Source organism: Haliotis asinina, chromosome 15 (genome assembly GCF_037392515.1).
Source record: "Haliotis asinina isolate JCU_RB_2024 chromosome 15, JCU_Hal_asi_v2, whole genome shotgun sequence".
Taxonomy (NCBI): Eukaryota; Metazoa; Mollusca; class Gastropoda; order Lepetellida; family Haliotidae; genus Haliotis; species Haliotis asinina.
This window is the reverse complement of record NC_090294.1, coordinates 6,187,142-6,201,878: the sequence shown is the minus strand read 5'-3', so window position 1 is coordinate 6,201,878 and position 14,737 is coordinate 6,187,142. Positions and strand designations below refer to the sequence as shown.

The following is a 14,737-nucleotide window of genomic DNA, read 5'->3' as shown; positions in this document are numbered from 1 at the left end:
TGCTAAACCACCTTGTGACAAGGTTGCGTGTGTGAGTGAGTGAGTTTAGTTTTATGAGACTCTCAGCAATATTGCAGCTGCGGTCTGTAAATAATTGAGTCTGGACCAAACAATCCAGTGATCAACATGATGAGCATCGATCTGCGGAATTAGGAACCAATGACATGTGTCAACAAAGTCAGCGAGTCTGACCAACTGATCCTGTTAGTCGCCTCTTATGACAAGCATGGTCGTCTCTTCTGTCAAGCATGAGTTGCTGAAGACCTATTTACCCAGGAACTTCATGGGTCTCATTAAGATAGGACACACAAGACATAAGTTCTTGGTTTGTGAAGAATAACAAGTGCATTGGATACAGTGAAAACAATGCATTGCTGCCATGATCTTTACATGCTTAAAAGGGCACTGATCCATGGCTATTCCATGAAGCTGGTTGTTGTGTTTACCTACAGGTGGGTACCTGGGTGATATCCTAGAATTCTTGACTGGTTCTCAACCTCTGTTGTGCATCCATTAAGCAAAATTGATGGTATTAGCAGTGATTAGCATGATGATGGCATATCCACACACTAATCAACATGATGAAATACAATTTCGTCTTGACATTAATTGGGAAATACAGCCATTTTTCTGACATCTTAACATTTCAGTTATAGTTTGTTTGCAGGGAAAACATACCAATGAATTTCACTTTAAACACAAATTAAATTGAACAAAATGAAACTGAGAATGCAAATCCTCAAACCTGTACCTTGCCAAATGAACATTTAAATCTCAAAATTTTATTCAACTTAGAACAGTTGTACATGAAATAAACATAGTTTTGCTATTACTGGTTTGTATGAAAGGTGGTTATGCATGTTACATGAAACACAAAAAAACAAACAAAATAAACTAACACTCATCATGTTGTTGACTCTTCCAGCTAGTGTGCTTACCCACTGTAAGTGAGTGAGTGAATGTATAGTTTTATGTCTCTCTTAGCATGTTTAGCAATATATCATCAATATCACAGAGAGGGACACTAGAAATAAGCTACCTACACTGTACCCATATGGGGAATCAAACCCATTTCTTCAGAGTGACAAGCATACGATTTAACCACTAGTTACCCCACCGCCCTCAGGTTCATGAAGCAATACATTATCCACATCTTCTTCACCACAGTCTGTTCAACATATATATCAAACAGATATTGTAAATGTCTGTTTGTTTTGTTTGGTGTTTAACTCTGCACTAAGCAATACTATTAAAGTGCCCATACCATACACTGTACCCATATGGGGAATCAAACCCATTTCTTCAGAGTGACAAGCATACGATTTAACCACTAGTTACCCCACCGCCCTCAGGTTCATGAAGCAATACATTATCCACATCTTCTTCACCACAGTCTGTTCAACATATATATCAAACAGATATTGTAAATGTCTGTTTGTTTTGTTTGGTGTTTAACTCTGCACTAAGCAATACTATTAAAGTGCCCATACCATACACTGTACCCATATGGGGAATCAAACCCATTTCTTCAGAGTGACAAGCATACGATTTAACCACTAGTTACCCCACCGCCCTCAGGTTCATGAAGCAATACATTATCCACATCTTCTTCACCACAGTCTGTTCAACATATATATCAAACAGATATTGTAAATGTCTGTTTGTTTTGTTTGGTGTTTAACTCTGCACTAAGCAATACTATTAAAGTGCCCATACCATACACTGTACCCATATGGGGAATCAAACCCATTTCTTCAGAGTGACAAGCATACGATTTAACCACTAGTTACCCCACCGCCCTCAGGTTCATGAAGCAATACATTATCCACATCTTCTTCACCACAGTCTGTTCAACATATATATCAAACAGATATTGTAAATGTCTGTTTGTTTTGTTTGGTGTTTAACTCTGCACTAAGCAATACTATTAAAGTGCCCATACCATACACTGTACCCATATGGGGAATCAAACCCATTTCTTCAGAGTGACAAGCATACGATTTAACCACTAGTTACCCCACCGCCCTCAGGTTCATGAAGCAATACATTATCCACATCTTCTTCACCACAGTCTGTTCAACATATATATCAAACAGATATTGTAAATGTCTGTTTGTTTTGTTTGGTGTTTAACTCTGCACTAAGCAATACTATTAAAGTGCCCATACCATACACTGTACCCATATGGGGAATCAAACCCATTTCTTCAGAGTGACAAGCATACGATTTAACCACTAGTTACCCCACCGCCCTCAGGTTCATGAAGCAATACATTATCCACATCTTCTTCACCACAGTCTGTTCAACATATATATCAAACAGATATTGTAAATGTCTGTTTGTTTTGTTTGGTGTTTAACTCTGCACTAAGCAATACTATTAAAGTGCCCATACCATACACTGTACCCATATGGGGAATCAAACCCATTTCTTCAGAGTGACAAGCATACGATTTAACCACTAGTTACCCCACCGCCCTCAGGTTCATGAAGCAATACATTATCCACATCTTCTTCACCACAGTCTGTTCAACATATATATCAAACAGATATTGTAAATGTCTGTTTGTTTTGTTTGGTGTTTAACTCTGCACTAAGCAATACTATTAAAGTGCCCATACCATACACTGTACCCATATGGGGAATCAAACCCATTTCTTCAGAGTGACAAGCATACGATTTAACCACTAGTTACCCCACCGCCCTCAGGTTCATGAAGCAATACATTATCCACATCTTCTTCACCACAGTCTGTTCAACATATATATCAAACAGATATTGTAAATGTCTGTTTGTTTTGTTTGGTGTTTAACTCTGCACTAAGCAATACTATTAAAGTGCCCATACCATACACTGTACCCATATGGGGAATCAAACCCATTTCTTCAGAGTGACAAGCATACGATTTAACCACTAGTTACCCCACCGCCCTCAGGTTCATGAAGCAATACATTATCCACATCTTCTTCACCACAGTCTGTTCAACATATATATCAAACAGATATTGTAAATGTCTGTTTGTTTTGTTTGGTGTTTAACTCTGCACTAAGCAATACTATTAAAGTGCCCATACCATACACTGTACCCATATGGGGAATCAAACCCATTTCTTCAGAGTGACAAGCATACGATTTAACCACTAGTTACCCCACCGCCCTCAGGTTCATGAAGCAATACATTATCCACATCTTCTTCACCACAGTCTGTTCAACATATATATCAAACAGATATTGTAAATGCCTGTTTGTTTTGTTTGATGTTTAACTCTGCACTAAGCAATACTATTAAAGTGCCCATACCATACAGGTGATCTAGAGCTATGTACTGTGTTTCAAAGTCCTCCAGAAAGATCTAGCACGTCCACATTACTCATTACCTAACAACATGTTGTTGATCATTTGGATCCAGATACAACATTTAGACAGCTTCTCCTGTTAAAGGGGCACTGATGCGGAGCAATTTCCGTGGACTGGTGTAAACCTTTGTTATTGTTTTTCTCCAGTGAGTACCCGGATGATATCCCAGAATTCGTGACTGGTTCGTGACCTCTGCTGCGCAGTCTGTATGTGCAACTGATAGTTTAATTATAGACAGATCAACTGAGGTGAAGTCAATTTTACTTCATTACAAATGTATTATGAAAACAAATGAAACACTTTGAAGATTAATCATCTGCCAGTGGTAGAAATGGTAAAAAACTATCAGGACGGAAAAATACCGAAGCCAATGTACGTCTCTATATTTTGTCTCATAACCCTAATTAGTTTATTGTCATATTTGTATGATTTTGAAAATTAATAAACGAACACACGGTCTGTTTATACTCGTAGTAAATTTCTAACATAACAGCAACATTTATACATTGTATAGATTGCCAATGTGGATCCTATTTCACACACATACGCGATCTAGTGTGTGTTTTCTGTCATATCGATTCTGCTGAATGCTACAACAAATAAATTAAAACAAAATGCAAATAATGAATGTAAAACAGACTAATTTTATAGCAACAATGTCAGGCTACTACCTTGTTCAGGAATGTATCGATATCCACGTAAAAGAAATCGTATTCCATTCACCTGCAGCTGGTAAATAATCCTGCTCTGTGTCGCGTGTCTTACACAACTGTCTAAAGCAACACATCGTTTCACGTCATTCGTTGGTGAAAACCTGATAAACCTCTCACTGGTCACCCAAGATAGCACACCTGGCAACTAATTGTATGATGTCCACTATTCTAAGTAATTTAGTTAACCAATAAAGAGCAATCAATCAATCAACGCAAGGGTGGTTAACTCTTTGAAGGGAGGATGTTGTTTTCACAATCGCACTTTACGACAGGGTGTAGTCATCTACACACACTACCTTTTGACAAAAGTAATTAATCAATCAGTGTGTCATCGGTTAATCTTTTGATCGATGTTTGTTTTTGTAACTCAGCTGATAAACCCTCTTGCATCACTTACATGCACATATTACATAACATACAATAAATTTGCCGTTACAGACCTTAATTTATAATGTTGAGTATTTACTCCAGACAGGAGAAATGCCAAATGGGAACCTTTGTTGAGTAACCTGAGTGGTGTTACTACTAATTATACCTGTTATGAATTCATTAATTGACCATCCAGAGAATGATGACAAATAACACGTGTAGGTTTACACCATCAAACGCGAGTTACAGCAAGGAAGATGTAATGTCTGTGTCGCATGCAGCCTGAAAACACTTATGGGCCGAAAGTGTTTTGAGGATACCAACGGAATTTCGTTACATAAGTAATACATACAGGCATTTGCTGTGTACTTGGGTAAATAGGTGAAATAAGGGTTTTTTTTATTTACGAAGAAAATTTTCAGATTTCTCTACCAAAGGCAAAGTCATCGTTTATTGTTTACAAATTCAAATAAATCAACTATGTGTTTTTATTATCATAAATAATAAACCATTGTAGCTACCATAGCTACCAAAATTTACGTATGATAGTTGCTATCACAGCTGAACCAACACTCAAAATTACCTAAATATAAAGCTTTGCAATCTTCCGTACTGAAACAAATGGCTTGCTACGTGCCTGTAGACATCGCATTTTCATGTAACATGATTGAATATCGAGGTTAAAAACAGAGAAATAGGATAAAATTGACTAACTATACCATCCAAGCATCATATTTTCATGTAACATGATTAAATATCGAGGTTAAAGACACAGAAATAGGATCAAATTGAGTAACTATACCATCCAAGCATCCGAAAAAAACTACACAGCTGGGATATTTTGTTACGATCAGACAAGGAATACCATGGATATTTTTAAATAATGGCATATGATGGGCATCCTGACTCTTTTGGGTGAAGAAATTCTGCTAATATGGACAGGAGACCAGTTCCTTTGTCCGTCACGGTCGAAGGAGCGGGCGCTGACCAATTTGCAGTTTGGTTCCGTAATTAGACCGTTGGCGAGAAACATTATTCGCTCCGCATCAGTGCCCCTTTAAATACTTACATTTTTGCATAGAGTTAGAGCCAGAGAGGTTCAAAGAGAAACAAAAATAATTCCCAGAGGATGTAAAATATATATATTCAAATGACAGACTCTCTAGGATTATGACATAAAAATGGCAATATTAACAGATTAAAAAGACAATTTTCTTCCTTATTTCTCACTTCTTAAAAGAACTTGGGACCCCATAAACTATGTTCCGATTGTTTGACCAATACCCAATGCCAAATCAAACCTTCCAACTAACAATAACACTAACCCTGGGGGCAACATATTCTATAGTTACAAAACTATAGTCTCACCATATTGGAAAGAGTTCCGCCTGTACCCCCTCTTTTCACACAGAATATTTCCACCTTGCACAGTGTAATATTTCAACACTGAAATAAGTTCATTACCAAAACATTTCCGACCACCTGCTCTCATGAGGCTGAAAAGTGAATCACAAATAGATTCGTCATGATCTGTTTAGCTGGAAGTTTAAATTTAAAATGTAATGACGGGGTGCTTTGTGGATGACAACTTCAACATTGAACCACGGCAAAAATTTGTGGACATACACCTTGCAACGTTGCATCACAACATAACAATAACAGAGAATCTGTCACAGTGACTTGTATTGCTGAAAATGATACGTCCTGGGTCCAACAAGCCTACACTGATATCCATATATCCGTACTATTTTCAGCATTACAAGCTCCTGTCAGGGCCTGTGGAATTTGTTTTATCATCAAACTCAAAGTTAGTAGCACTGCCAAGAGTCTCCTGTTCACACTTTGTGAACACGTTAAAGGACTTACCATGTAATTTTTTGTTGTTTGCTTTTGTTTCTCCAGCTTCTCTTTCGGTCTTTTGTGTAGTTATATCTCTTATTTCTACTCTGTTTTCGTATTCTCGTCATCGTCGAGTCGCCGATTCCAAGCAAAACATCAACACGTGCTCAAGGACGCGAATTTGAGAATCTAAAAATAAGGAATCTTGTCCGAAACAGAAGAAAACACTAAGTGTCTATTTTGCCGTTAAACAAATTACAAAAGTTATCCCTTGCTGCTATCAAATTGCTATCTCCAGTGTTATATCATTCTTGTACACCTTTTTGTAACAAAGGGAAAGAAATGTTAGCATTCAAAAATCCAATGCCACCCACATTTATTTTTACTCTATCTCAACCGGATGTTTGCGACGATGTCACGCTACCAAAATGTAAGATTGGTACATCGATGGAAACCAGTCTAATAATAGTCCGTATAAATATTGGTGTACTAATATTTTCACACTAAATTCATTTTCACACTTCGAGAAATAAAATAACTTCACGTTTTTATTGTAAGGTGATAGCTATGGACTTCGGGAAATCATTAGGGGATAATTTCCGGATATATGTCCCCGTGTCACTTTTGTTTATTCTAAGATGGCGACCTCTACAGAAACGACGGCACAGAAGCCCCCTCCTCAAGAATTTGCATATTTACCACCCCCAAGACAAGATATTGGCTATCACGATGAGGGTTTAAAAGACAAGTTTATCAGGAAAACTAAGGAAAATCCATTTGTACCTATAGGTAAATAATATTAGCTTCCACTTCGTTCAGCTGCTTTACGTAATCTGACACTCCAAATGCCTGTGTTAGCACTGATACTGTCTGAAAAGCCATCGTTACTCCTTTTCAACAACTGGTCAACAGCAAATCCCCCCCCCCCCCCCCCATCTCGTCCGAAATAGCAAAAGGTGACAAGAAAAGGATGATTGTTTGTTAAACAACTTTTTTCATTCGGGTGCCCTAACTTATGCGACACATTATCAGAGTTGGTCTGTCGATTTCATGTGGCTGTGCAAAATTTGGTTTTGTTGCAATTATTGGATTTTGTGTTAGTGAGCAATTCATCGGTCTCAATGGAATCAAACGGACTATTGTTTATTCCTGCTTGACTACTGAATCGTTATCAAAACGTCGAACTCACGAAATATACAAGTTGTAATTCATAAGGTTTGTCCATACAGTTTACTCAGCATGTAGGGCAGCAATATTCCAAGATAGCTTCACCCCTCACTTTGAAGTCCAATAAAATTCTAAATGTACCACACACATTTATTTACTTCACAGGTTTTAATTCTGTGGAAAAATCCCTGTTTCCTGATACCATCCACCATTATCTCAGACCAAGCTAAAGTGCTTAAAATTGCCTTTCAAAATAGGCTTCATCATCATCACACTGTACAAAAGTGCTTAAAATTGCCTTTCAAAATAGGCTTCATCATCATCACACTGTACAAAATTGCGATTCAGAGCGTTATTTGCTGTCTGTTTTGAAATGTGAAAATCGGATAATTACTGTAAGTATTGAATTTCAAAAATAGCATATTAATGATCACTGATATCAAGTTTTCATGTAACCAGTAAGGATAATTCTGAAACGTTACCGATGAACCCAGAATTGGTTGGGATGTTTTCAAAAATACACTTACACAAACGCCAAAGTGTACTTTCTGCCATATTGGATAGTGTTTACAAAATCACGTTCTGAGAAGGCCAGTATTGAGATGCCTATTACATCACGTGACTTTCATACTCACATAACAAATGTTCTTTGTCACCAGTACCAACTGTCTGCATAAAGCGAAACAAAAGATACTTGGTATGAAAGCGAACGCTGTGCTCGAAAAACAGCTCTTGTTTTAAATGTAAACAAGAAAAATTCCAATTTTACACTGCGTAGCATTTTTGGAAATTTTCGAACATCCAGCTGTGTAATCATTGCTTACAATGGTTCAGTACGTTTAGAATATTCAGGGGAAGAGTATCGTAGCAAGAAATAGCAAATTATAAATAGAAACAAAGCAGTCATTTGATAATTCATAAGAAATTGTCAAACTTTTAGTGCAGCGTGACGCCATGACGGATGCAAAATCACACAGAACGACAACGGTACCTGTCGGCAATTCTGGCTTATTCCTTCATTTACAATGTAAATGATAAAAACACATAACAATACTCATATAGTCAGAACAATTCTGATTACTTACATCTCACATTTATGTACAAAAGAGCCCTGAATGAAGGAAAGAGTCGGTCATCGGTAATGATGTCACACTTCAGCATTGTTGCACTTATTAGGCAATTTCTGTGAGGTGAAGGTCGGTTGAGCAAGAGTAAGCGCAATGGCCATATCATTCCGATTGCACTTTCTGTATGGTGATGTATATTTTGCATATCGTTCAGATATTTTTTCATGAAACTGATTTCAGTATGTACATATGTCCATGTTCATCACCATAAGGTATACATTTTTATTCTTTGAAAGCTTTTGATTGTTTGAGTAATATTTACGTGGGAAATTGACTCAGTAAGTGTACTGGACCACATTTTAAGCCTCTACACAAGTGTTGGAACATCACAGCACAACACACATAGCCATTACTGCAACATGGGCTTTAGTTAACTGTGATGTACAATATTCAATACGTTGGGATAAATATTGCAGTTTCATATGAACAGGTTAATAAACAGCGATTTAATTCCAACTTATATGTAAAACTGATAATATTAATGAAAATGATTCGTACATGAAATGTAGAGGTACATGTATACACATTTCTATTCCAAAATACACAAGTCTGTTTCCAAAATGAATATCAAATGAATATTCAGGTGTTTTTGTGAAACTTGTCTGAAATTTTCAGTTATGCTAAACTGATGCCAGACAGGTGCGTGTGTTGCTCACAATAAGACACGTAGTAAAACTGTGTAATCATGGTAATTGTTAATATATTCAGGACACTATTTCAGTGGTAAAACCATTCATTTTATGTTTTGTGTAAAAAGTGTTGAATTCTGACACAGAAGCCAAGATCTTTACCTCACTGAGTGGAAATTAGGTTAGATATAAACTAATCAGCAAACCAGTGTCATCTTTTTTCAGACATCACATATTGCACAGAACATGCCATGACGTCAACTAAAATTGTGGCATTATTTCATTACATTTGAAAATGTAGCTGTTACTCCAGTATTAATGATGCAAAATTAATCAAAACACATCTACACAAACAGGAGAATATGGGAATCTAAGAACTAAATTATTTATCGGATAGGGCTATCCAAATCGCTATTACCTGCTTTTTGATGTAGTACATTGGCATCTTTTCTTACAAATTGTGAAACTACCAAAAGCTATCCTCTCACATTGGGGAACTTTGTATTGGAATGGTTTGGTTCACTGTGAACAAGACATAACGAAAATATACTGTCCGTATCCACAGCATATTCTCTCCATGTGATCTGAGTTACATTGACCTAATGTAAGAATAGCAGAGTTATGCCCCCTTATCTTTATCTGTGCATGACCTCTCTTTCAACATTTGACATCACAGAAGAAAATTGATTTGTATTTATTGCTGGTCATTTGTGATTTTGTGAGTATGACGTTATGCATTAGCACATACATCCATTTCATATACACTTATGCTGTTCAGATATCAAGCTGTATTTTCTTCGCTCACACTTTCCACAAAGATGCCAAATTAAAAAAATCGTAGCAGAGTGCTTTTATTGGAGCACGATAAAAAACAGAGAATTGTACGGACCCAAAAGTTTTGGACAACATTTAGCAGTGTCTATTTCTCAAACCCCTGAGGTAGTTGCAGTCATATTTATACCAACGGATAGGAAATTAGATATTCTACATTTCTGTGCAATTTTATAGCCATTCACAGATCCAGGACCGTGCTAGCGCAAATCTCCCACAACATTCACTTTTCAAACCTTGTGAAAATGTGCACCTGAAAAACAGCTCGGCATCCAGGGGGTTAAATTTAAATTAAAGAGAGCCTTGGTCTTAATTTAGAACATAAGTCAAGAAAGAGCCTTGTTCCACAAGGCAATCTAACCATGACAACTGTTGTCAGTCATTGTCAATGAATCACTTTATGGAACTAGTCACTTCACTCTCTAGCAGCATGACACTTAAAACTTCAAAGTGTTCCGGGATGTGATTTGGTTGTCTGATAAAACAGAAGGAGAGTGAGTTATCCGCCTCCTGTGGGTGTTAACATGGTGTCAAAAGTTTGAAGATCATCCATAGGACCAGCAAATATAACTGTGGGTTACTTTGGTCAGTTAGAAAACGTTATTAACAAAGAATTTTGTGATGGTCATGGCGACCTTGACAAGTTTCTCTGTACTGACTATGATGGAAGGGGTGGATGAGAGAGAAGCTCTCATGACTTTTGTGACTAATTATTTAGACATTGGTACAAGCCTTAAAGTAACTCTACATATGACAGTGAATCTCAGGATGCCAAAACACAATGGATAAATACTCCCATGTGTTGTGTCATCAATGTGAAGGATAGTGAATTATATGCCTCCCATGGGTGTTAGCAAAAGATGGTGCTAGTCTCAAAGGTGAGAAAACAAGTACTGGCCAGCTCAGGATTTAGGTATGTATCAGTGTTAAACTGCAGCCTATCTCCTATTGTTAGGATTATAAACTTTTCATAATATACAGTGATAAAAACATGACAGATTCATGTTGCTGTGTACAAAAGATTTGAGGGCAGTGGTTCAAATGTGAGGTTTAAAGCAAGTTCTCATCTTCAGTGAAACAGCTCAGTTACAGCAAATTGGCTATGCACATTCCACCTTTTAGCCATTAGTACAGAGTCAGAGTTCAGCAGTGTTCAAAACCAATATTTCATGAAGGCACATGTTTTCAGGTGTTGCCATGACAACTTTTGCCCTGTCATATGGTCTGTGGCAGATGAAGACTGGAAACACACGCAGATCACAGACCATGATGCGTGTGAGGATTGGTGCACAAGGATTCACTTTGTTTGCTGTGTTGGGTGGAGTCTTCTACACCACCATGAAGGCAAGGAAGAAGCCTGAAAACTGATGTACGTTCAAGAGTTCTCAGTGCATAGGAGTGTGACTGTAACCATTGTCTTTGTGTATAAGCTTTAAGACCTGCAGGCAGTACTTCTGATCACAACACATATATGGAATAGAGCTTCGAAGGTGGAACTTGTGAAAAAGACTGGTATTCATGGTGTTGTAAACATGCCATGGTTTAGAGAATATATAGTCTAAGTAAACGTGATTGCAGTATTATTCATTACACTCCTCTACTGAGTGTAACAAACCGCAGAAGGAGATCATGTCAGGTAACCTTTGAGATTGACCAATCAAAACACAGTTTACCAAATCGTGAAAGTAGACATTCACACATACCCTTTGAACTTTTACCTCAAAAGGTTTGTACCCGAATGATTCCCAATGCTATTTAACATACAATTGCTTCCCAGGGTACAACACTGTCAACAGTTAGTAAACAGTCTCTGAAAATAGTGGGTTTTTTTTTTCAATATTCAGGGATGTCAGCTTATGAAAATACTGGCTAATGGTAACCATGTCATCAGAAAGCCCTAAGGGTATATATTGCAAGTCAGATATCTGTGTTTTTAGCAGATTTTCATTTGTGGAGGGATTAGTGTCAGTGACGAATGAATTTTGTAAGTCCCGTCATACCCTAGCAGTTGTCGGATTGGTTAAATCTGTTCATCCATCTTGCATTTGATTGGGCAGTCATAGGTTGCCCAAAGGTTACCTGATGCAATCTCCTTCTAGGGTTGCGAAGACTCAGTACAGGAGTGTAACAAATAATACTGAGACTAAGTTTACTTATTCTGAGAATATATATGACAACATGTTTTCATACAAGGATTGGACTGTAAGCATTTAACATTTCTCGTAGGTGTATAATGTTGTCCAGTTCAGGGAAATAATAACAGTAATACCAGTATGTTCGAAATAGCATTTTTTTCAAAAGATACCGGCACCCATTTCTTACTTCACATTGAAGTACGTGAAGGAAAACAATACATTTTAAGCTCTGTTACTCTTCTTTATCCAAAGAGGTGTGATGCAGATTATGAAAACTTGCAAAACATAATTACTTCACATTGAAGTAGATCAAGCACAGCACAGTATTTTGGGGTCTGTGACTGTCTAGAATCAAGATGTGTTATTTTGATCTATTGAAGACAGATTTTTGTGTTCTTGGTATCAATATTCATTAAACTGATCACTGTCTGTACAGTGTTAGTACAGCTTTGTATTGACATATTAGTATTATTACCATAGTAACAGAGGCAAGTCAGTAGCTCGAATAAACCAGTCTCCATGGTAAATGTGAAGGGTGTAATCTCTCTGCACCATAGATACAAGTTCACATTTTGAGAGAAGGTACTGAAGTTAGTATTAAATATATCACAGATGAGAGAAGTAATGATGAGTGCTTGTCACACCAAATGGTGTTCCTTTTTTAAAAAAAAATAAGCTGTGATAGTCAATACCTTAATGTATATATAACCGGTATATTGTTAAATAGAGGATGATGATCCATGCACACATCATGAAGCTCCACACTAACTTGAAAATTCAGGGTCTTATTCTCTCGAGATGAAACTTATAATGGAAATAGGCCAGCTGGAATGGCGTGCTGGCTTTCCCTGTATATCATCCATAACCTGTAACAGTGTGATCGATTGAGATTGAATTTGTGAAGTAAGGATGGTATTTATAACCAAGAAATAGGTGAAATGGCTTTGTAAATGGCTTATGTTATCAATAAACTGTCAAACATTTCTACAGTTTGTTCTTGATCTGTGTGAAGTAATATATGTTAGCAATGGATAGTGAGAACACAAATTACAGCAAGTGGCTTTTGGAAAAGAAGCCATTTTAAGATAAGTTACTTGTGGGCGGGAGAAGGAGGTGATCAGGACACACAGTGCAAGCAGGAGGTGATTGCAGCAGGTTTCCCATGGCCTGTTGACTCCCTAAAGCACATAAAAACAAAATAGCAACAGGGCCTCCATGCACCCATAGCTGCTTATATGGGACTAGAATGTTGTTACAGATACTTGAGTTGTACAGAAATTAGGAACGAAAGATAAATGAAATCAGAGGTTATTGGTGAGGGTGCTGTTTTTTTTGTGTGTTGGTTTCAGCAGGACATGTCGTCTTCGATGGAGGCATGATAATGTCTTGAAGATAGGATGGCATTGGTTGGAAGATTGAACGTCTGACCTTGTATAGCTGCTTCTTGATGCTCTCATAGGATTCTATGTTCTCAATTACTGACATGTCCGTCTCTCACAGACACAAGTTCTTGATTGTGTAGGGACAGCGTTGCCTTCACACCTAAATTGGTGATCCAGTAAATGAACAAATCTCACAGTCACAACTAAACTGGTAATCGCTTTTGCACCAGAGTTCAACTTTCAGTGACATTCAGGCTTAAGTCCCTTGAAACAAAAACACTTTAACAACATATCGTATCAAGGAATTGTTACCCTCAACCCTAGACCCCGATGGTAGTGGCAAGTGATTGTGACAGGCTTACAGTGCAGGGCTCCAAATAATTTGTGTAATTTCTCCTTATTTTGTCAATATAGGAGTACAGGAAAATTTTATGAGTACATTTAGAGTGGAATATAATGGAGTAACAGCAATCTTGTGTTTTGTTTTGCACTACACCATTGCTGCTCTTGTGTAAACATGTCCATACACAATAAAACACATTTTCAGATAACATACGTCTGTAAATGATTCAACCATACCCTGTTGCTGTGGTGTGTATGTGCTACGTTTTCTAAATTATTTCCTACCGTATCATGCATATTTTTATCCGTACATATGCTGATACGGTCCTAACGTGGAGCCCTGACAGTGGATGGATGTGAAGGTGACTTTAATGTTATACCACTTTAAACAGCATGATCACCAAGTGCAAGCAAGTTGAAAGGAAGTAACTCTACACAGCAAATTGCAGAGTGTTAATTGACTGGACTCACCTATGTCCCAGGTGGTATGTTCTTTGGAAGCCTAATAACAGGTGAAGGATCATGTTTTTGTATGCAGGCAAAACAACCTACTTATTTAGTTACAGGTGATCTTAAAAAGGTATTCTAAGATGCTTCACAGAATGGCCTAAAGCAAAGACAGACGACGAAGTACTTTTTTTGCATTACATCACTACAATGACGTCTTCTAAAATACAAACAAAACCATAGCAACCCATTTCTAGGTTTGTGGTTGCTTCATTTGGATAACATCACTGTTGGAAGCATTGGTTGCTGAGTGATCCGAGCTCAACAATTGCATCTCGTGCCTGCCTGCCACAGTCTGAATCCCAGTTTCACCATGATTGTGATTCATGTCTTGCCAGAGA

The 14,737-nt window shown here is 37.5% G+C and overlaps 2 protein-coding genes across 4 annotated transcripts in view; one reads left to right on the top strand and one right to left on the bottom strand.

Moving 5' to 3' along the window:
- Positions 1-6,692, bottom strand: part of LOC137265581 (nucleolar protein 16-like) — a 31,959-nt gene extending 25,267 nt beyond the window's left edge. For 2 of the 3 annotated variants that reach the window (XM_067801002.1, XM_067801001.1), the window contains exon 1: positions 6,304-6,468. In XM_067801002.1, the coding sequence (XP_067657103.1) occupies positions 6,304-6,404 (101 nt within the window). In that variant the 5' untranslated portion in view covers positions 6,405-6,468. Of the gene's footprint in view, positions 1-6,303; positions 6,469-6,650 lie in introns of those variants that run through there. The other variant, XM_067801003.1, reaches the window with a different exon arrangement.
- A 207-nt stretch (positions 6,693-6,899) lies between these two features.
- Positions 6,900-13,149, top strand: LOC137265711 (HIG1 domain family member 2A, mitochondrial-like). The gene is made up of 2 exons (XM_067801152.1): positions 6,900-7,065; positions 11,220-13,149. Exons 1-2 carry the CDS (start codon positions 6,915-6,917, stop codon positions 11,396-11,398), a joined length of 330 nt encoding a protein of 109 aa, XP_067657253.1. The 5' UTR covers positions 6,900-6,914; the 3' UTR covers positions 11,399-13,149.
- Positions 13,150-14,737: the final 1,588 nt, after the last annotated feature.

Excerpts from the sequence above, each read along its gene's own strand:
- LOC137265711 (XM_067801152.1), top strand. The coding sequence starts at position 6,915 with ATGGCGACCTCTACAGAAACGACGGCACAGAAGCCCCCTCCTCAAGAA. Across the intron at positions 7,066-11,219 it reads AAATCCATTTGTACCTATAG|GTGTTGCCATGACAACTTTT; the intron begins GTAAATAATATT and ends ACATGTTTTCAG.